We start from the raw sequence: 23,563 nt of genomic DNA, 5'->3' as shown, positions 1-23,563 counted from the left end.
AATAAATACTACCAGTCAAGTAAATCAAACTTTTCCTTTCATGTCCGTCAAGGCATTGCCACAAAAATGTTTTAGACGGACATTAAGAATTTTAGAGTAGCTTCGATACAGATAGCATAAACTTGAATAAATTTTGTGGTCTACACATTATTAACTAAACCATACAAATATGTACTGTACAAAACCAGACCCTCAAATGGACTTTCATTATTCAACAAGGATAAGAAAATTCAATACAAGCGCTTAACAACAAATTAGTCAAAAGAAAGAAACGAACGATTGAGATTATAGAGTTTTAAGGTCTTAATTTCGTATTTGTTTTGTGAGAAAAAAAAACGCTACAAATCAACCTTAAATCAGAGGTCCTTATCTTTGAAATATAAAATACTAAAATAGCCAAAAACCACCACAGGACCAGTTGGTATGTTCCCTGAAGAGCAGAATCCGATCGGCTCAGTGGTTACCGAGATCTTAAGGGACGGACAGACAGACATCATGTAAGTTACGTAAGTTCGACGTAAGCATGTTTTATAAAATCTATCAATATTTTTCAAATTCAAACAAATTTTGCTCCGAACTACCCAATGTACTTTGACTTTCAGTATTGTATGTTAATTTCATTATAAACTTAGCGAATTAAGTAATTTGCTTCCATGCATTAAACGGAAAGTTTCATAAAATAATTAATCGAAATAAATGCATTTAATTTTTTCTAGGGGCCGAAGCCGTCAAAATCAGGCCCCTATTTACCTGTTTTTTTTATTTTGCGAACGTGATTGCACATCATGATTATGATATATTGGGTCATTGAAAATCAACCAACAGTGTCGCTTATATTAACACAGCCAAGCAGCAGAAAATAATTTTGAAGCAGACGAAAAAGGTCATTGAAAAGGAAAGGGAGGTAGTTGTCTGTATATACATCTATGTATACTATAGATCTGTTTATTGACGACAATTTTTTCCATTGCATAGTATCCACGTATATTCTGCATCCATAGATAAGGGCTTGACTAAATATTTTTAGGAAAAAAGCAATCTACGACGACATTAATAAATATAACATACAAAATCGATATATTATTACGTGGATGCTGAACTAGTGTTTCATGTACTCTAATTAAGTGATACTTGCAGCTGGCTAAACTTACGATACCCCCACACACACCATCCCCTCTTCCTCCTACAAGCTGACCAATCAATGAGGTCTATATTAGCAATCTAAATTGACGACAATTTTCCCCATGGCATAGTATCAACGTAAATTCTATATCCATTACCTTTAGATAAGTTGGACTAAATATTTTTAGAAAAAAAGCACACTACGACGACATTTATACATAATTTTTTTTATTTAAATATTTATTTATTTAAATCATTCAATAAAATCTTCATTCGGATGTTAAACAAATCTCTCAATTATTATATTATAGTAGCGCAGCTACTCTATAGTCATGAATGTAACACAAAGAAGATAAAGTATAGAATTGAAAACCTCAAATATATCTTGGAAAATTGAAGAAAATTCGTGCTTGTGTAATAAAAAACTTATAACCAACTTGAATTGTAAGATTGTCCACTGTCCAGTCTGGACAAAACCGAAATAATACTTTTTTAAAAGAAAATATATCCAATGTGCCAATATCATTATTTTTATGCAAATATCTTTTGTTATTTTTTCACGTTTAAATTCAATTTTGTATATGGTTTTGCACATTATATAATGTTTTAATCCATTGTGAATGGCTTCCAGTAATTTTTTTAAAAGGGCATTTATTGTAGTAATATATATCTGGATAATTTCTGTAATGATGCGATTTTACTAAAAGCCATACTGACTTTTGGGACGTTCAAAGTTTCAACTTTATTTCAGGCTAGCCAGGCAGAATCGTCAACCTGGATTATATTCTATACTTTATCCTCTTTGATGTAACAATATTAATTCATATCAATATATAGATACTGGGATAATCCATAGCCCCAGTAGATGGCAGCAAAGATCAGAAATACCAAGGGAATCACAATTTTACCTGAAAAAGAAATAGTTTATATAAGGTTAGCAGGATAAGACAATGGACGCAGAATTAATATTCACCAAAATTTATGGTATCCTTTGTTTAGATTAAAATTATTGGTCATTACTGGTTTGAACAAACCCAGGGACAAGGGAATGATATTCTGTCAAACATCCCTAAAGGAAATTTTCCCCACAACCCCCTTCCCATTTTCCTCCCCTTCTTTTCCACCCCTCTTCACCTACATGACAAAAACAAACTATATCACCAGATAAGGTTTCGTGATTTTTTTTGTAAAATTGTTGGTTAGACTGGCTACCCCTGGAACAAACCAATTAAAATTTAATAAATTTACCCTCAAATTTTAGGCTAATAAATGAGAGAATATGTTTATAAACCAAATACAAGTGTAATTGACAGTCCAATTTCTTATCTTTTCTTTAGCATTTGATACAAGTAATCAAACAGCTAAGGTGTGGCTTTGATTGGCAGTTTCTTTCTCCATGCTGCCCAGCCCTCTTAATTCCGCGAAGTTTGTTGCGTCTGCAACTGAAGCTTTGTTTAAGCTGCATGGATGAAAATAGCTTAGGCTTTAGCTTATAAAAGTTGCGCAGCTAAGATTAACCAAGTAAGCCATGTCGTTGTCGGGTTGCTAATACTTTCTCTCGATCAGTCCTTCACATCTAAAGGCACTTCCAATCTGGACCCGTCTACCTTAGCCCTCAGAGCCATTCTTTCTCCCAAAGTTACAGAACCATTTTGCCAACTTCCCTTACCTACATTAACCTATTGGTCAGAAGTTCTTAACTTTGGAGGCCTTATTTGTGAGGCTTCTGTAAGCAGCACGGCTGTTGTAGTTGCCGAGCCCTGGCTTTAAATTTACAAACTTACCAATCACCTCTCCCAGATTAATCCAATATTCATTATTGTTTAAATCTTCATAATATTCTTTTCTTGCCTCTAACTCTTGTCTTTCATTCCTATAACAAGTATGATTAGGTCCAATAGTAACAAAGCAGTAGAAAATCTCAACTATACACCCTACAACATACCACTCTCCTTTTGTTAAATTATAGAGAGAGAAAATGTCACAAAGTTAGTTATCTATAATACAAAGTAGACCGATGTTTGTTTGTCTGTCTGTTTGTTTGTCTGTCTGTCTGTCTGTCTGTCTGTTTGTCTGTCTGTCTGTCTGTTTGTAACGAAGGATCTCGCTAACCGCTGAACCGATCGGGTTCTCCTTAACAGGGTAGCTTCTCATAGGTCCCGGGAAGGTTTATAACTATTTTTTGGGGGGGTCGGGAAACCCCTAACACCCCCAAAAAATGAAACCCCCCCCAAAAAAACATTTTTTTAAAATTTTCTTAAAAATCTGAAACACAAAAAATTAGTTTGATAAAACCTCTTGTAACGAAGGATCTCGCTAACCGCTGAACCGATCGGGTTCTCCTTAACAGGGTAGCTTCTCATGGGTCCCGGGAAGGTTTATAACTATTTTCTTGGGGGGTGGGAAACCCCTAACACCCCCAAAAAATGAACCCCCCCCCCAAAAAAAAAAAAAATAACATTTTTTTAAAATTTTCTTAAAAATCTGAAACACGAAAAATTAGTTTGATAAAACCTCTTGGGGAAAAAAAGCCCCTAGAGGCTAGGGGCGAAGCCGCTAGTTTTATAATAAAGAGTCAGACCATCAAACAATTCTTTTAAAAGTTTTAACAGCGCAAATGGTATAAAATCAGCTAGGCTAGGCTGGGAGTTAGTTTCCTTGTTTAGAATTTAGGTAACCATAACTCCTTTAATAGTTATTTCTCGCATCGTATTATAAACAGCTTTCGGCGGATATTAAATGTACAATTAAAAGATTAAAACTAGTTTTTTAGCCCTGAGATATTCATTCGAAGCCGATTAATTTCCGATGGATAAGCACCAGTTCTCATCCATACGAAAAAAAGTATGTCTAGCATCGTATTATATCCATTTTTCTACAAATATAAAATGTACAATCATTTTAATCTTATAGTTGTACATTTTATATCCGCGGAAAGCTGTTTATAATACGATACGAGAAATCACTATTATAGGATTTTCTTCAAAGTTACATTTGTTGAAAAATATCTTTAACTAATGTTTAAATGTAATACATATTTAATTGAATAAAATTATTTTATTTTTTTTCATTAAATTCTATTTATAAGTTTTTACATTTTATTACGTACCTAGCAATAAGCTTAGTGTTGATAGCAGTATTTCTTGTATAGAAAATATCCTGAAATCATAAATAGCTATTCAGAAATGTCATTCTTCTGAAATATCTAATACTAGCGGCCACGCCCCTAGAGGCCTCTAGGGGCACTTGAGGAGAGAGGATTCGAATTTGATAACCCAATTTCTTATTTTAGATTTTAAAAGAAAAAGTAAAAAAAATATTTTGGAGGGTTAAAACTTTTTTTTTGGTACAGACAAACAAACAGACAAACATTATGTTACTTTATATATCTTTATCATTGTCTCTCCCTTTGCTTCTCTCTTAAAGTATGCTTACATTATAATTTTAAATTGTTCTTGTTATGATCTTTTAAAAGCAAAGCTTTTCTATAATTAGGGTCGGTCCCTACGTCCGTCCGTCCGTACGTCTGAGACAGATAGCTTTTTTCGTTAATTTAGGCATGTTAGAATTGTCCTATCGATTTCAAACTTTGCATGGTGATTCCTGTAATAGTTAGGTATGATTAGATTTATCTAATTATCCGAATGTTCTGTTTTTTGGTATACTGATTCATGGGACAATAAAGTACAATATTATAAGCAAAGCAACTCTATAATCAAGTCCTAAAAATATAAGTATGTCCATAAACATTATCCTGTATCAAGAAGTGTTTCAACAAATTTACTCACAATTTTGCTTTGACTCTTATTTATTTATATTCTGATTATTCAGTTCTGACACTATAAGTGTTAATGTCCGTGTGTCCTATAGTTTCAGAGCTTCGCTTTTATGAATGTTGTCATCCTTGTTTAAATAGGAAAGGTTAGTTCGATCGCCGAGTCAAAGTAAGCAAAGAATGATTTTACCTCTGAAGAAATATGATTTTCTTTGGAACTCCATGCACCAATCTTATTATTCTATTTAAGTAAATTTAAATTTATTGATTGCTTCTGAAAAATATTTCTACAGCGAATATGTTTTTTATTAAGTGTTAGTTCTAGTTATGATAGAAGTAACTAAATCTATCCGACAAAATTATAAGTTTTATTGGCAGCTTTACCAAAAATCAAAAACTTTTTATTAGGGTTGGGCCGGATACTTTTTTGGCCGGATACCGGACATCCGGCTGATTTCTAATGCCTGATATCTGGTTCCGGCCGGATATCTGGCCAACGTTCGATATCCGGCAATTTACCGGATAACCGGATATCCGGCGTCAAAAGTCTGCTTCATTGTCTGAGTTGTTGCTTCTCTTTTATGAATGTTTTCTTATTTATGCTGTGAAAATGTAAATAACTGTTATTGTAAGTACCTTCATATTTTTGTCTCCATCAACCTATAATTAAATTTCCCTTTGATCTGTACATCTTTTTAAGATAAAGCCCAAATTGTGTCAAAAAAGATCCATGTGACGTTATAAAAATGAGGTATTATCCATCTCTTTTTTAGGGGTTTTCTTTCCACCTTCTTCTCTCATCGCCCTCATTTTATTACGTCACATGGATCATTTTTGGGACAATTTTAACACAATTTGAGCTTTGTCCTTTTTAATTAAGTAATTAAGTGTTTTTTAACAATACTCAATCTAAGCCACCAAAAATTTTATAAACCTGCAGCCCTTTTCAGTGTAATAATTTTAACTGCTGCTGCTGCCAAGTACAGTTCAAAATATGACAATCTGCCGAGCCCTCCATATAATAATCAAAAAATGGTACGTTGTACTTTTTTTAAAGATTTAATTTAATTAAATTAAATGACCTTTACTCCCTTTCCATGATGATTGACTGTCCTATCATTTTCAAGCCTCATGGAATCAATAAATGTATGCAAGAGTACCTAGATAGATAGATAGATAGATAGATAGATAGATAGATAGATAGATAGATAGATAGATAGATAGATAGATAGATAGATAGATAGATAGATAGATAGATAGATAGATAGATAGATAGATAGATAGATAGATAGATAGATAGATAGATAGATAGATAGATAGATAGATAGATAGATAGATAGATAGATAGATAGATAGATAGATAGATAGATAGATAGATAGATAGATAGATAGATAGATAGATAGATAGATAGATAGATAGATAGATAGATAGATAGATAGATAGATAGATAGATAGATAGATAGATAGATAGATAGATAGATAGATAGATAGATAGATAGATAGATAGATAGATAGATAGATAGATAGATAGATAGATAGATAGATAGATAGATAGATAGATAGATAGATAGATAGATAGATAGATAGATAGATAGGTAGATAGATAGATAGATAGATAGATAGATAGATAGATAGATAGATAGATCAGTCTATAAGTCCTGTGCAAAGTAATGAATAGCGGCTGTTGGCATTCCCCCTATTCTAACTATTAAAGTCGCGCATCTGACATAGTAGCAATAGGAACTACTTGTAACGTCTCCAGTTGGATGTGATGTACAGCCGAGATCGAACTCATAACCCCTTCGACGCTTAATGGATGTGCTACGTGTAAAGCCACGGCAGATTGATAGAGTGATAGATAGATAGATATACCTCAACAAATGGAATACTCTGGGCGAATAGAAGCCAGGCATCCACCATTTTTACATATGCAGTTGGAGGCAAGGAACCTAAATAAATATAGATATATTATTATTTGGATGTTGCACCAGATTTTTATATACCCTGATAAAGTGATGCTCGCAGCTGGCCAAAATACCTTCCATCCAACCCCTTAACCCCATTCCCTCCTCTTCCCTCTTAATGGATGAACGAACTGAACAAATAAATGAGGACAAATTTTCCCCTGTCAAAATATCCACTTATAACCTATACATTCCTAAATATTGTTCAATCAAAATTGGTGCGTGTAGCGACTCTATACCTAGGACATGTTAATGTTTGTAAGTCAAAGTTTTGCAAAGAAACAGAAATATCTATAGTATAGATGTATATACAGACAACTACCTCCCTTCCTTTTTTAATGACCTTTTTCGTCTGCTTCTAAATTATTTTATGCTACTTGACTGTGTTAATATAAGCGACACCATTGGTTGATTTTCAATGACCCAATAGAAAGGTTGCACAAGGTGGTTGCGATGGGGAGATAAAGTTATTTAACCCTTCTCCCTTTAGTGTTTTACTCTAATGCTTAAACAGCCATTAATTAGCAATGTCTGTCATTATTTTTAAAAAATCAAGTTTGGATTTATGTAAAGACTTTAAACAAATCAGTCTGAAAAAAAATAATAATTAATCTATTTGTTAAATTGTCTTTGAAGTACATTCTCAATTATTGTTGGTTTCAGAATAAACAATGTTACACCTTACTTATATTTTGGACATTATTAAAGCTATTTAACATACTAGTTCTTTTCCCCTAATTTGTAGGGGAGGTTTGAAAAGGTCAGGAAAATAGCCTAAAACCAACCAAAAACATTTATGAAGCTTCCCTGAAAATGACAACTCCATATTACAGAATAAAAGGTGAAACTTAAGAGAGTAAAAGTTAATTATTATTATTCTATTCTGCAGAGATGGGTTTTTGAAAAATGAATGCCGCGTTTTTTGATTGATTGATTGACTATACAAAGTATACAACTATTTATTTAATTATTTCGCTGTTGTTGGTACAGCCTTCATAGAAGAAAAACAAATTATTCAATTTGATTTAAGTTGTATTAGACATTATACAAATGGCTAAAATAATAATTTAAAATTTTGAATTTTTAAGTTGTATACTCTGTGTTGAAATTCCATCGTCTTCGTTCAATCAATCAATGTCCAAAAATGTCGAAAAAACGCGGCATTTTTTAAAACCCCATCTCTGGAGTATTTTTACGAGGCACATTTGTTAATTAAGTAACAGACCATTATAACCCGTGGCTCAACACTTAGCGCACTCACTCGTCGTCAGGGAGGTGATAGGTTCGAACCTCGAATTAACACCATGTCATAACTAAGTTGTTGTTCCTATTGCTACTTTGTCAGGTGCGCGATATTAATAGTTAGAGTAAAGGGAATGCCTTGGCCAAAGACAGATGCAATTCGTTACCATGCAGTTAGGACTTCTCAGACAAAGGTCGTGCAATTAAAGGGATGGTTGTCTGATGGGTGTTACTAGATCTAATACACTAGGTGTTTGGGCAGAAAAGGAGACATTTTGCTCCCCTTGGTTATCCTGGGTTGTTGGACCTTGGCGTCTCATGTCATGGACAGCATCTCCGCCCATATGAGGTAATTAACGAGGTAAAGGACCATAGGCGTCCAAGGGGGGGGGTAATGGGCCATTTGGCACCCCCAAACGATTTTGGGGGTGCCCTAGGCACCCCCAAAATTTTGTGAACAATACCCCCCCCCAAAAAAAAATTACCCCTACCTTGGGGTTGCCGTAGGCACCCCCAACGATTTTGGGGGGGGTATTTACCCCCCCCAAACCATTTTGGGGGGTTAAATACTCCCCCCAAAATAGAAAATCTTTAACAAAAAAAATTTTTGCGCGCTTCGCGCGCATTTTTAATACTAAATTTTTTATAAAATTTAAATTACCCCCCCCAAAAATTTTACCCCGGGGGTAAATTTTGGGGGGGTAAACAAATTTTACCCCTGCCAACAGATTTCAGGGGGGGTAATTACCCCCCCCAAGCAAATTTTACCCCCGGGGTAAAAATTTTGGGGGGGGTAAAAAAAATTTGCGGCGCGCTTCGCGCGCCATTTTACCCCCCCCAAAACCAAATTACCCCCCCCTTAAAAAAATTTTACCCCCCCCAAAATAAAAAGCTTGGACGCCCCTGTAAAGGACCATTATAAAAGACTTGTAAAGTAGTTTTGCTATATAAGATCCAATACCTGATACACTAATGAACAAAGTTGTAAGTACCAGCAAAGATGTTAAATTAACTAAAATATGAAACATTTAATTATATATTCCTGTCTTCCTGTCATGGGGAAAAGGTTATTTTCTCGGCTGTTGATATTTAAAATCTTTACATATACCCTCTCTATTTTGTCTGATAGAAATTACTTATAGCGTCTAGAATAATAAATCTAAATTGAGATGAATAATCCTTCATTTTTATGAGTTCACATGGCTGATTTTTGAGACACTTTGCAAAGTTACAAAGTTTTGTATTAATTTAAGTCATTATATCAATATGTATAATTTTTTACTTGATGAAAATATGAAAATATATAAAGTCCTCTTTTATTTAGTACAAAGGTTCTTTTTAGCATTAGAGATACTTTCAATCCAATTGACCTAAACTTATTTTTCAAATTGTAATCATACCTGTAACTATAGCCTCAAAGAAAAATGGTTTAAAGAAATTTGTTGCATAGACAATGATCAAGATTAGAGTGGTAGGCAGGTAGGTTGTCATCACCTGAATAAAAAATATCTTAATTTACCTAGAGTTTTGTCAAATATTAAAAAGTATAAACCTCTCCTCCCCCTTCCTTGTTTTGTAATTAATTTTTAAAATGATGGGGGGGTTTATTTATTTTTAGGTTAGGTTAGGTACATTGGGTACAGGGAAGCTCTGCAAAATTTAGGCAGTTCAGGCAAAGGCTCGCATGGTTTTAGGTCCCCTGCAGGGTTTAGGCAGCATAAAGAAATAAGGGGATAGGGATTCTGTGCTCCCTAAGGAAATTAAGGGAAAGCATAATATAAATTTTAATATTACCTCATTTATAATACGTCTCTGAAGTAGAATTACCATATGTATTCCTTCACCTGGATTACCTAATTTTAAAACTATGTAATTGTATGTACACATTAATTAAATGTGGAAAATTCAATATATTAATAACTTTTTAAGTCTTTTTGAAACTTAGCTGTTATTTAATTAATGGTTTTACTCCTACACCTAGTTTAAGTATTGAAGAAAAAAGATAATTTGGTTATAAGACCTCTTAAAGTGCTTTTTGTCATATTTTCACATTATTTTTTACAGGTTACTTTAGGTTAGGTTATGTTAAGTTAGCTTAGGTGAGGTTAAGTTAGGATAGATGATTGCCCTGCAGTGTTATTGCAGGTGCTAGAAATAGGGGAAAAGCTAATGTGAAAATACATCAAAATGCTCCTTAAGAGGCGTTGTCACAAAAGGGACTATACCCGATAATTCTTATTACTGAGGTTATTTTTTGTTGTAGGCTTTTTGCCCCATAGCGCAATGGGGTGTCCTCCTCCTTTATTTTTGCTTTACTCTGTATTACAGAATGTTTATTGTGGAGAAAATTGTAGGAGAAAAAGAATATAGCAACTTATGAATAAAAGTTTTAATTATCGGTAAAAAAAAATAAAATGGTTCTATTTTGATTGCAGATTTTTCAAGCTCCCTGATAATTGGTCTCCCTCATAGCTCATTTATAAAATGTTGGTTACCTTATCTCTATGTTGGGGGTTCAATGCTCTCTGAGAGGGAGGGGGGTTGTAATTGTTAAAAATTGGGAGCTTCTGTGTAATAAAAGTTGTTGTAAATATAGGCATTAAATATTTACACTTACTTTCATTGACATATTTGAGTGACCACTTAGGAACATAATATTGAGTTAGCAAAGTATCTCCCTCCATTAGGATTCTGGATGGTTCTATTTTGATTGCAGATTTTTCAAGCTCCCTGATAATCGGTCTTCCTCATAGCCCATTTATAGAATGTTGGTTACCTATTTGTATGTTGGGGGTTCAATGCTCTCAGAGAGGGAGGGGGTTTGTAATTGTTAAAATTTGGGAGTTTCTGTGTAATAAAACTTGTCACAAATATAGGTATTAAAAATTATACTTACTTTCATTGACATATTTGAGTGACCACTGAGGAACATAATATTGAGTTAACAAAGTATCTCCCTCCATTAGGATTCTGGATGGTTCTATTTTGATTGCAGATTTTTCAAGCTCCCTTACTACTATCTCTACTGTGCATACCTAAAATCAGATTTAATGCAAAGGATGTCTGTCTGTATCAAAGGATCTTTGTTACCGCTGAACCGATATGGTTCTACTTTAAAGTGTAGATTCCCTTAGATCCTGGGAAGGTTATAATCATTTTGTGTGAAACTACAATCACCGAAATTGCACCTAGAAAAAAGCAACCCTGTCCCCCCAAAAAATATTTAAGCTGTAAGTTACAAAAGCTAATCAAAAGAATGTTAAAATTCAAATGGGACTCTATCAAAACATTATTTTTACCAATTCAACCCCCTCCACCCTTCTAAATGACAATTCCCGAAAATTCAAAACTTATTTAAGAAATGTCAATAGGTCCTTAAAAAATTATGTTATTTGCACATTTTCTGTAACTCTTCAAAACAGAACCAACTACCCAATTATTTATCTATAGTTAGTAACCTATGATCTAGCATATATACAAAGCACATAAATTTGACCTGTGTATCAAATGGATAGAGTTGCAGTTGATATTCACATTTAAATACTTTGGAATACACTTCTTGGAAGGTTATGCGATTTTCATCTCCTAAAAACAAGAACAAAATATAAAATAAATAGTCATATTCCAAGTGGTGGTTTATTATTCAATTAATAACTAAATAATATAATCAATTTATAGATATCTGATTTTACATCATTTACAGCAATACTATATTGTAGGATCTTGGGAAATTTAAAAATTAGGAAGGTTTGCAGTTGTCTACTATTAGATCTTTTTAATAAGCCTTTAAATAAAGTAACAGGTTGTCTCCTGTTTATCTGTCTGTTTGTCTGTACCGATGGATCTCGTTAACCGCCCCTTGAAAAAAATCCTCCCCTCAAAAATTTTTTTTTTAACTTTTTTAACTAGATATAAAAATAAGGAGGCGTCAGCCCTCCCCCCCCCAAAAAAAAAAAAAAATTAGAACTATTCACAAACAGCTTTAAATCATTAAAACTTTTCTTTCTTTACGGATAAGACAATGGGCAATAAGTGGTAATTCATCTAAAATGATGATAAAAAAAATAAAATTACTCCTTCTGTAGATTAAAATTATTGGTTGAAAGATTTTGACACAACTAGTATAGAACTAACCAATCAAAATTTAAACAATAGTAATTAAAACAGTAGGCATTTAGAGTAGGGTTGGGCCGGATATCTGGCTAACGTTCGATATCCGGTAAATTACCGGATATCCGGCGTCAAAAATCAGCCAGATATCATGTAACCGGATAGTTTTAATATGCGGTATCCGGCCGGATATTAAAAATGACCGGATAATCGGCCAGACCGGATATCCGGCCCAACCCTAATTTAGAGTCTAATGTTCCCCTCCCTCCCTGTTATTTCTACTTTTCAAAATGAAGATACCTTTGAAAATATTAATTTCCTCCAAGACACTTCTGGGTGTCATGGTGTAGTTGCCCTCTCTTGTTATGGTTACCTCTGTACTTGTGCTTCCGCTTAATAAATATGTATAAAAAATAGGGTTGTGACGGATATCCGGCCATTTTCAGTATCTTGATACCGGATATTGAGACTATCCGGATATTCATATATTTAGCTGATTTATAATGCCGGATATCCAGTAATTTACCGGATATCCGGCGTTGGCCAGATATTAAGCCGGTTACTGGATATCCGGCATTAGAAATCAGCTGGATATCTGGTAACCGGTATCCGTCCCAGCCCAGCACTAATGAAAATTAACATCGTGTTTGCATTACTGTGTTTCTGTGTGAACCGATATGGTTCTCTTTTACAGTAAAGCTTCTTTTATGTGCAGGGATGTAAAAGAATCTCCATATTTCACTTTGTCTGTTGATCCATCTACAATATTTTGTCTTTTACTACTTATTAGTGGCTGAGCCCCTAGCATTTAGGGGCTCTATGATTAAATGGATATGAAAGGGAAGAAAATAGCTTAAAACCATACCCAGACTTATTGTTACGAATGAAATAGTCTAAAATCATCTCTGAAAATGTAAGAAGCTTCACTGAAAGGAGAATTAACGGTTTGCGAGATCCATCACTACAGACCAAAAAAAGCTTATCACTTTACAAGGCCGTCAAAGGGGGGGGTCAAGGGGTGATTACCCCCCCAAACGAATTATGGGTTGCCTACGGCACCCCTAACTTTTTTTCATTTAACCCCCTCACCCACCTACCCCCCCCCCCCCCATTTAAAATTTACCTCTACCTTGGGGGTGCCGTAGGCACCCCCAACCATTTAGGAGGGAGTATTTACCCTCCCAAAACAAATTTTGGGGGGTAAAATACCCCCCCCCCCAAATAAAAAAGCTTGACACCCCTGCTACTGTATATAATAGAATAGATGCTGCCATCCTTGTTAATAATAAACTTACACTGTGGCTTCGTTTTTTTCAGTATTTTCAAATACAATGAAAGGTATCCAAATCCTGTCAATTTCATATGCTGCCAATGAATTAGCTGACCTATAAAGTTTGGAAACTAAATTTTATAGGTAATTTAAAATTTATTGTGTTAATCTATAAATGCTACATGCTTTAAACATTCTATCCTTATAAATATCTCTGTGTTTCTGTCTTTGTGACTGTATGTGTGTACCGAAGGATCTCGCTAACCACTGAAACGATTTGATTCTCATTTACAGGGTAGCTTCGCATAGGTTATGTATATATTGATAATATACTATTTCTTGTTGATGATACCACATTAGCTTTTGAAGCTATATAAAATATGACGAAGTGCCCCTTAAGAGGCGTTTTTACGAAAGAGACTATACCCCAATTTCCTACGATAAAGTCCTTAAATTATTATATGGTACTCTAATGTCTAAGAACCAATAATTCTAACCTGGTTTTCTTTAAGTTGTAATAAGTTAATCTGTAATCATACCATTCCATTATCATTGCATACTTGAAAAATCATTAATTTTAACACATCGTATTATAGACAGCTTTCCGCAGATAACGAAATTCATAATTGTTAGATTAAGTTCAGTTTTGTTAGACCATTTTTGTTTTAATATTTGTAGAAAATTGTCTGTAATATAATACGATTCAAGATTTTACAGTATGGCTCTGAACCGGTTCTAATTCAGTGGAAGTTAACCGGTTTCTAAGCCATACTGGAAATAAAATCATAAAAACTTCATATAATTAGTTGATAGGGAATGCAAAATTAACCCAAATAACCTTGAGTGTGTAAGTATGATCAATTTCTTTAATTTGTAGAATATCCTGAATAATGAAAATATAATATACATGGATATTATGTCAGAGGAAAAATTGTCGTCTATTTAGCTAGCTAATATGGACATCATTAATTGGTTAGTTCGTTTATTCAGTAGGATTGGAGGTAATGGGGTAAAAGGGATGGAAGGGGAAATTGTTATTTAGCACGCTGCGAGTTTCGCTTTATTAGAGAAGATGAAAATCTGGTGTGAGATCCAAGTAATAATATATCCATTCCTTGATTGAGATGGAAATGTTAACTGTAACTGGGATCACTGTCTGGCTCTCCTGGTCAAATCTAAAATAACGAAAAGATGGCAAAGTTTTATTGTAAAATAATATTACTTATTTAATAGTGATTTGACGGCACTCTGGCCTAAGTACGTAGTGATATCTTTATCGCCTACATTATTTAGTTTAAAATATATAAAGTAAAACTTTAAATGACATTTTGGGTTCATTTTTTTTACCCAAAATAACCTAACCTAACTTGGCCAAAGGCAAAATACTTAGGTCAGGGTAGCTCCGTAGGGTTAGGATAACGTAGGGGTTTGGTATAAAAAAGAAGAAAAAATTACTCCACCCTTTTATTTTAAATTTATCTAAAAAGTGTTCGCTAGGCATTTGTAGGGAAAGCACTGGTGTACCACCTAAAAGGAGCCACAGTTTTCTTATAATTTTCTTTTTGAAAAATCATTCTACAATTGTCCTCATCAGAATCATCTACACAGTTCAGAGTCTGATCACACCTAGGTTGGGAAAAGTTTAGAATAATTCAAAAAAGATCAGAGGTGTGTTTCTAAAAAAATTTCTGTTGTCTTCGTTCAATCAATCAGTGTTACTCATAAGTGACAACAAAAAAGATTTTGCGGCATTTACACTTAAACTAAAAAACGACGACATTTAATATTTTTTTGAAATTTCACTCTACAATTGTCCTTATCAGAATCATCTCCACAGTTCAGAGTCTGATCACACCTAGGGTGGAAAAAGTTTAGAATAATTCCAAAAAGATCAGAGGTGCGTTTTTTTAAATTTCTGTCGTCTTTGTTCAATCAATTCATGACATTAATAAGTGACAACAAAAGGATTTTGCAGCATTTACACTTAAACTAAAAAACGACAACATTCAATATTTTTTTGAAATTTCATTCTATAATTGTCCTTATCAGAATCATCTCCACAGTTAAGAGTCTTATCACACCTAGGGTGGAAAAAGTTTAGAATAATTTCAAAATGATCAGAGGTGCATTTTTATAAAATTTCTGTTGTCTTCGTTCAATCAATCAGTGACACTAATAAGTGAAAACAAAAGAGATTTTGCGGCATTTACACTTAAACTAAGAAACAACGACATTAAATTTTTCTTTTTTCAAAATTTCATTCTACAATTGTCCTTATAAGAATCATCTCCACAGTTCAGAGTCTTATCACACCAACGGTGGAAAAAGTTTTGAATAATTCATTTTAGTTTTTTATTCTGTTGTGTGACATTTTTTAAGGCGTTATCCTTTAAAAGAATGGAGGACCCTCCCCAAAAAGTTATAACTTTCCCTGGGCCTACAAGAAGCTTCACTAAAAAGGCAAACTATATAGGTCGAGTGGTTAGTTAGATCTTAAGCTGCAAAACGGTAGCCATACTGTTACATTTATATAAGTTAAAACAATACACAGCGTTAATGTTTAAAAGTTATCATCCACAAAAAGACACACAGCTTTTTAATCATTTAATTAGAGCAGATGTGAATAGATGCTTGTATAATCTATCCCTGTATATGAAACCAACCTTTGTTCAATATCAATACAATGACCATCGTTACAGGTGAATTCATTTTCTTTACACGTGGTAAACTTAATTTTTCTCAGTGTTGACTCTTTCTCCATAAAACAAGGGTCACTTTTTAAATTCCTGGAAATAATTTTAATAGCAATAATATTATTTATATTTAGTTTAGAAGTATGATTATGCAGGGTAGGGGTGGGGGTGTTAAAGAAATTGCTGGCTTGTTTAACGCGCCCCAACACCCCTACTCACCCCTAAAACAGCCCCTTTTAGAGTCTGTACCCCCCAAAATACAAAACTTTGACGTCATACTTGTTTTATTTCAGTATGGACTATAAAATCCTTTAATATGAAACAGAAATAAATTAAAATACACTTGTATATACAGACAACTACCTCTCTTCCTTTTTCAAAGACCTCTTTTGTCTGCTTCTAAATTATTTTCTGCTACTTGGCTGTGCTCATATAAGCAACCATTGAGTGATTTTCAATAACCCAATAAGAAGGTTGCACAAGGCGGTTGCGATGGGTAGATAAAGTTATTTAAACCTTTCTCCCTCTAGTGTTTTACTCCAATCTTTTAATAGCTACTTACTTGAATTCGAAATAATTAATTCCCAGAAGCATAGAATCTAAAGTTGAGGATGACGTAGCAAAACTTTGATTGTACCGTCGGTCATACCACTGCCATTCATCAAGGTTCTAAAAACACATGTCGTTTTGTAAATGTTTAAAATTAGAAGTTCTTGTGTAACAAAAGTTGTCGCAAATATAGGTATTAAATAAATAGAAAGAAAGAAAAATAGAAATAAATAGATAAAAATAGATAAATAAATAAAAACATTTATTGATTGATCGACAGAAAAAAACATACATAAAGACTTATAAAAAAAGGTAGATTAATTGAGTGATGGATAGACTGATAGACATTTTGGTAGACATTGAATGAATAGTTAAATAAATAGAAAGATCAAAAGATAGTTGGATAAAAGGATATAAAAAAAAGCCAAAGGTTTTTAGGCCTAGTCGTTCATCCAGTAGGAGGAGATTGGATGGAATAAAGGAATTGGCAGGGAAGGTATCGTTATTTAATTTAGCCACTTTATTAGAGTACATGAAAATGTGGTGCAACATCCAAGTAATACTATATCTATTACATTTCTACCTGATCAAAGATTACTAAAGAATTTAGAAAACCAGTGAACACAATTTTTCCATTGTCGTCCAGATTAAGAAAATATTCTGTATCAAAGTAGGCTGACTCACACAATCCTCGCACAAATATTTTCCTAAAGTTAAAACCTTTCTTACTTTCTTATATACTAGCGGATTCGCCCCTAGCCTCTAGGGGCTTTGCCCCAAGAGGTGATCAAAAAAATTAAGGTGAAATTCGTAAAAGGACCAAAAAAAAGGACCAAGGAAATCTTCTGCAATAAAAAATTAAAATAAAAAATGGGGGGGGGGGATTTTTTTGTTTTTTGGGGGGTTGGGGGTGTCCCACCCCCCAAAAAAATAGCTTAAAACCATCACATGACCATTAGGTATAATCCCTGAATCAGTTTAGCGGTTACTGAGATCTTAAGCTTCAGACGGACAGACATCGTTCTACTTTGTATTATAGACTAGCAGCTTCGCCCCTAGCCTCTAGGGGCTTTGCCCCGAGAGGTTTGATCAACTTAATTTTTCGAATTTTAGATTTAAAAAGAAAAAGTAAAAAAAAAATTTTTTTTTTTTGGGGGGGGCCGGGGGGGTATTTTCATTTTTTTGGGGGGGGTGGGGGTGTCCCACCCCCCAAGAAAATAGCTTAAAACCATCACAGGACCAGTAGGTATATTCCCTGAAGAGTAGAGCCCAATCGGTTCAGTGGTTACTGAGATCTTAAGCTTCAGACGGACAGACGGACAGACATCGTTCTACTTTGTATTTTAGATAGTAGTTCTATCCAGAGAGAAAGAGGGGGGGAGAGGACAATGGGATGTTTATTACACAAGTCACCAAAGTACTCGAAAAAGTTTTCTTCTTCGTTGGCTTAACAACTTTGGGGACTTTAGTGAATTATGAATAATTGATTGCTTAAGTTGAGTGTTCAAACATTTCAACCACTAATTTTAATCTTAAAAAGAGGTAATCATTTGTATATCATCATTGTGGATATACACCAATTTATCAGTCATTGTCTCATCCTTTTAGATATCTGAGGTGGATTCTTAAAAAAATTGACCCACTAATTGCTTAGTGGGGCAAAATTGTTTTCTTGAAAAATCCACCAAAATCACATAAAAAATCTAAAAAAATTAAACAAAATCATGAAAGGGTTATTAACACAAGATTTCATTTAATTTTTGTAGATTTTTAATGTGATTTTGGTGGATTTTTCACGAAAACAATTTTGCCCTACTAAGCGATTAGTGGGGCAATTTTTTTAAAGAATCCACCTCAGAATTCTATCTTAATTAAACTCTTTCCCGAAGTTTTTTTTTATATTTATATTAATTTTTAAAGTTTAGATTTAAAACAATTTGCTGACTTTTTTTTAGTTTGTAATGCTATTACAAGATGGAAAATTTTGCATATAAAATTGTTCTTTGAAAATCAAAACACAAGGATTGTAAATTTAATCATATCAATATAAATCTTGACATAAAAAAGGTTAAACATTAAAAAATATGATGGGGTAAATCTTAATAACTAACATCTACACCCCTAGGCCTCTAGGAAAAGGGGGCGTTGATTAACCACTTTTTGTCTTAAAAAAAATGGAAGTTCTAATGATATACAGAGAAATAAATAATCTAAAACTCACCGAAAAGGTTGATCAATGTGGCACAAACTACAAAGACCTTTTTCAGTGCAGTGGCTGTCTCCTTCAAAAGGTGAAAAATTTTATATTGCTGAAAACTTACAAAAACATATTCTTTTTTCTTTTAGAAAACTGGTATGTCTGTCTGTCCGATAGGAAATTTGAATTTCTTATCAATAGAACAATATGCTTCATAATCACATGGGAACTTGTCAAGTTAAAAGAAAAATATTAAAACACTCATTGACAAAAAAGTTAGGTACATTTTCATAATTAAAGTTTTGCACATTCCTATGTTTGAATCCAAGACCTCAGACTTGGGCTTGGTCAGGTTAGTCTAAGAATTTCCATTTTAAAGATTCATGACTTTTCAATTTATTTAGAGAAAGAAACTAATCAATTATCATTATAAAAATAACGTAATGCTTGTCTGTTATGATTATAAAACAACAAGGATGACACCATCCATAAGTCGCGAAGCTAACAAACAATTCATGTACGGATAAACGGACAAAGTGGGTTATATGGCAAATGTTTATTGATAATAAATCAAAAATATTTTTTAAACTAGAAATCTTCTTATGTATGTTTAAAGAATTATATTTCTTTTGCATAACTGACAGACCAACGGAGCAAGCAAATAACATTCTGGATGCTCAGTCAATTACAGTGTATACTGCCCTTTCATTGGCTATCCTATGGTATGACGTCATAATCTGTTGAGGTACTTTAATCATCTTCTTTTAAAAACAAATGAATATGCATTTAAAAATCAAATAGGAAATTTCCTTTTTGATGTCAATCATTATCTCCAGACAGTTGTAATCCGCTCCTCCCCCGCCAAGATAAGGTCGTCCTTTCTTCCATTTTCCAGATATCAACTAAAAAAATTATCTATGAATAACATTACCCAATACTACACATTATAGTTTTTTTAAATTAGAGTAAAACACTAGAGAGGGAAAGGTTTAAATAACTGTATCTCCCCATCGCACTGTCCTTGTGCCCACTTTCAATTGGGTCATTGAAAATCATCCAATGGTGTGCATTTACACAGCCAAGTAGCAGGAAATAATTTGATAGCAGACGAATAAGGTCATTGGAAAGGGAAGGGAAGTAGTTAAATATATATACATCTATAATAAAGATATGTTGTTTTTAATTAATAACATTTTTTAAAAGCGAAGCTTTTCTATAATTAGGGTCGGTCCGTCTGTACGTCCGTCCGTCCGAGATAGATAGCTTATATTTGTTAATTTATGCATGTTAGAATTGTCCTATCGATTTCAAACTTTGCATGATGATTCCTGTATTAGTTAGGTACGATTTAGAAAGCGTAGCAACTCTATAATCATTACCAGAATGTCCGTACGTCCATTTTAAACATGTTGATTTTTCTATTTTTTTAACAACAAATTTTTATGTGATCTAATAATCCGTTTGATCTGATTTTTGTTATATTGATTCCTGGGACAACAAAGAACAATAGTATAAGCGAAGCAACTCTATAATCAAGTCCTAAAAATGTAAGTATGTCCACAAACATTATCCTGTATCAAGCAGTTTTTCAACAAATTTACTTACAATTTTGCTCCGACTCTTTCGATACTTTCATATTCTGATCAACCAGTTCAGACACTATTTAAATTTTTAAAAAAAATTCTTTTGGGGGGGGATTTTCTTTTTTTTGGGGGGGGGAGTCGACCCCACTATTTTAATTTTAGACATCGTTCTACTTTGTATTATTGATGATTTTACATAATATTAATTGATAACTGTTTTGTTGTGCTAACTATAAATACCTGTTTATCATTATGAAGATGTTTCCAAGTTCCCTCCTCATCTTTATCCGTTGTTCCCATAAAGAACCTTTTCATCAAAAATATAAATAATCAAAATTTTCGTGCTTTCACTCATAGTGACTGTCGAGTCCTTGATAAACCCCTTATTTAAAAAAAAATAGGAGATGGGGGTAAATTTTTTATGCCTTACCCATGCAGGAGGCTTTAAGTCTACTCAGTATCCAATATAATCCTAACCTAAGCTAATATTCAAACAAACAAAACCTTTTCTAAAATTAATTTTCTCTAAAAAGTGGGGGAACGGGGGGAGGGTCAGATCTCAACATTTTACTTTTTGTGAATGTATTAAAATATAAAATATATGATTTTTACTGTTTCAGTGTCATAAATGGGAGATCAAAATGGATTCGGGTATAGTCCCTTTCGTGCCAATTGGCCCCACAGGGTTAAAGCCCCCCACAGGGGCTAGAAATAGGGGAAAAGCTACTGTGAAAATAAGAAGAAACGCACCTAAAGAGGCGTTGTCATGAAAGGAACTATACCCAAGTATTCTAATATTTTCAAACTTAAATTGCTTTGCTTAAGTCAAAGTGCTACTTGTGTTTGAAATATGTAATTGCACACTAGAAAATACGACACTGTTCTCTTCCAACTTTTACTAGGGCACTCTTTTATTCTGGCTAGGGTGGTGTACATCCCCCCCTCTCCCCCATCAACCAACATATTAGAGTTAAATAAAAAATAATTACGCTAATCTCTGAACTTCTGGTTCTTCTGCATCTGATGGACAAATAGAAAGTCTGAAAAAACAAGGACAATCATACAAGGATGTCAAAGCTTTTTTTGAGGGGTGTAAAATGAAATATTCAAGGGGTTTAGGGGGTTAATCAAATGTATTTTTTTTTTTTTTTTGAGGGTGTTAAATCAACAAGATATTTTGTCATTTAACTGATAGTGTTACCTAAGTTAATGTCATAGTGGAGTACACAAAAAACTGGTGCAACATCCAAGTAATTATTTATCGCTTTCACTATATTCATTTTTAATAAAGATTATTTTGACTTGTCGAAAAGTTGAAGGAAAAAATAATACGTCTCTTAAAATACACTACCTGTATTTTGAATTTGTGAGAAATTTGACCAAACTGTCAAATTGTGAATCAGTGTCAAAAGTTGCAGGTCTACCATTTAGCTTTCTAAACAATTTATCACTATATTTTCAGGGATCTTAAGGGAGAACACAATAAATTTAATTAATAAGTTGCCCTTTAGATAAATTGAAATCATTGGTGGAAAAGTTTAGACACTACTGGTTTGTGATCAAGATAGAATGAAATACTCCAAAGGTTTAACGCCAAAGCTTTCTATAAAACTTTGGGGACTAAATTTGCAATAGAATACCCCCCCCCCCCCTGCTATATAAACCTCATTATTAAGATCTAAAAGATATTTTGTTTTACTTTCATTTATTAGTTTTGTAGGTATTTAGAATCCGTTATGAAGCTCTATGTAGTTCATATAAAAAAGAGGATAGATTTAAAAAACTTTTAACCAAAATATCTCAAATTACGTCATATTTGGATAATAGCACTATAAAGCTTCATCCGTTATAAATCAGGAATAAGGAACAAGCGAAATAAATCTAAAAAAATTTTTGGGGGGCAGATGATTTTACTATGTGTTGTCCCCAACAGCTGAAAATAAGGTATATATTTCGTGAGGTTTAAAATTTTGTCGATAATTGACCAAAAGCTTAGTATTCGATATTACAAAAGTATACAAAATATATATTTATTTTAAACTTGCAAAACAGACAGAGGTATAAATATACTTTGTTAATATTAGAGGATCTTTATTATTAATTAAAATTTATCATAGTAGAAGGTTAAAACACTTACTCACAAATTTGAACAGTGTATTGATCGAAACCTTTTTTAACAGGTATGATATGCAGGCTTGTATTTGGTAGCACACATACCTCACTTTCAAAATCCATCATCTTTAGAAAAAAAATTTATTACAAGTAATTTTGCAAGTAATTTTAACTGATTAAGACAAAATGAATTGTTTGTCATGATGTTATTATAAAACAGTACTATTAATCGATGAAAAAAAATAAGCTATACTCATTACTCAAACTGAACAATTTATATATTTGACTAATTTTCGAGCTAATATTCCTATAACTGTGTGTAAGAATGTTTACTGTAGCTGGACAAGTGTCTCAAAATATCAGCCTTGTAACGTCATAAAAATGAAGGATTATCTTTTATAGTGGGTTTTCTTTTCCACCTCGCCTCTCATTCTTCCTCATATTATGACGTCAAATGGCTGATTACTTACCTCCATGTCAGTATCACTACCCAGCGATCCTTTCTGAATCAACCAGTCAGTTTCGTCCCAATTTATTATGTCCCCATAGTATCTGGTCTTGCATGCTTAATATAAAATAAACAATGGACTTGCCCCAAAAACATTGCGGGGGGAGGGGTGATAGTTTAGTCAGTAATCTTGTGACCTAAGGGCATCTATTTTTTTGTCTGTCAGTTTCTTAGTAATGCTATAATAGTTATTTTATTTTTCTTGGAAAACAAAATTTCCTTTACCTTTATAAATTATTTAAAGCTGGCATTTTTAGTGAAGATTCCAATGACCTATGCATATGCTGTGCTACTTATAAGTGTTGTCATCCTTGTTTTTAAATAAAAAAAATGTGCTTTTTGCCCTTAACCACCCTTAAATCATGTGTACAACTTTAAGGTATAGTCCCTTTCTAGGCAACGCCTCTTAAGAGTCGATTCTTCGTATTTTTACAGTA

General features: G+C 33.3%; 1 protein-coding gene across 1 annotated transcript; it reads right to left on the bottom strand.

The window, feature by feature from the left end:
* Nucleotides 1-1,792: 1,792 nt before the first annotated feature.
* On the bottom strand, nucleotides 1,793-23,205 carry LOC145330409 (glutamate-gated chloride channel-like). Its single transcript, XM_080175046.1, has 28 exons — nucleotides 23,089-23,205; nucleotides 22,644-22,744; nucleotides 21,858-21,941; nucleotides 21,496-21,546; nucleotides 20,747-20,813; nucleotides 19,708-19,825; nucleotides 18,948-19,005; nucleotides 17,310-17,433; nucleotides 16,740-16,846; nucleotides 16,148-16,270; nucleotides 15,012-15,110; nucleotides 14,601-14,659; nucleotides 14,323-14,369; nucleotides 13,982-14,043; nucleotides 13,510-13,599; nucleotides 12,515-12,606; nucleotides 11,601-11,689; nucleotides 11,001-11,139; nucleotides 9,899-9,957; nucleotides 9,505-9,598; nucleotides 9,066-9,116; nucleotides 6,771-6,847; nucleotides 5,980-6,057; nucleotides 5,534-5,557; nucleotides 5,088-5,138; nucleotides 4,232-4,281; nucleotides 2,907-2,995; nucleotides 1,793-2,030 (listed from the first exon to the last, which is right to left on the bottom strand). The coding sequence occupies exons 1-28, from the start codon at nucleotides 23,092-23,094 to the stop codon at nucleotides 1,939-1,941; spliced, it is 2,181 nt and encodes a 726-aa protein (XP_080031172.1). The 5' UTR covers nucleotides 23,095-23,205; the 3' UTR covers nucleotides 1,793-1,938.
* Between the last annotated feature and the right edge of the window lie 358 nt (nucleotides 23,206-23,563).

The sequence above is a fragment of the Acartia tonsa genome, chromosome 10 (genome assembly GCF_053477335.1).
Source record: "Acartia tonsa isolate MP-2025a chromosome 10, ASM5347733v1, whole genome shotgun sequence".
NCBI lineage: Eukaryota > Metazoa > Arthropoda > Copepoda > Calanoida > Acartiidae > Acartia > Acartia tonsa.
Note: the sequence above shows the minus strand (reverse complement) of the source record. Positions and strands in the feature narration are given on the sequence as shown.

Excerpts from the sequence above, each read along its gene's own strand:
- LOC145330409 (XM_080175046.1), bottom strand. Across the intron at positions 21,547-21,857 it reads CTCACAAATTCAAAATACAG|ACTTTCTATTTGTCCATCAG; the intron begins GTAGTGTATTTT and ends TTGTTTTTTCAG. Across the intron at positions 2,031-2,906 it reads TAATCTGGGAGAGGTGATTG|GTAAAATTGTGATTCCCTTG; the intron begins GTAAGTTTGTAA and ends TTTCTTTTTCAG.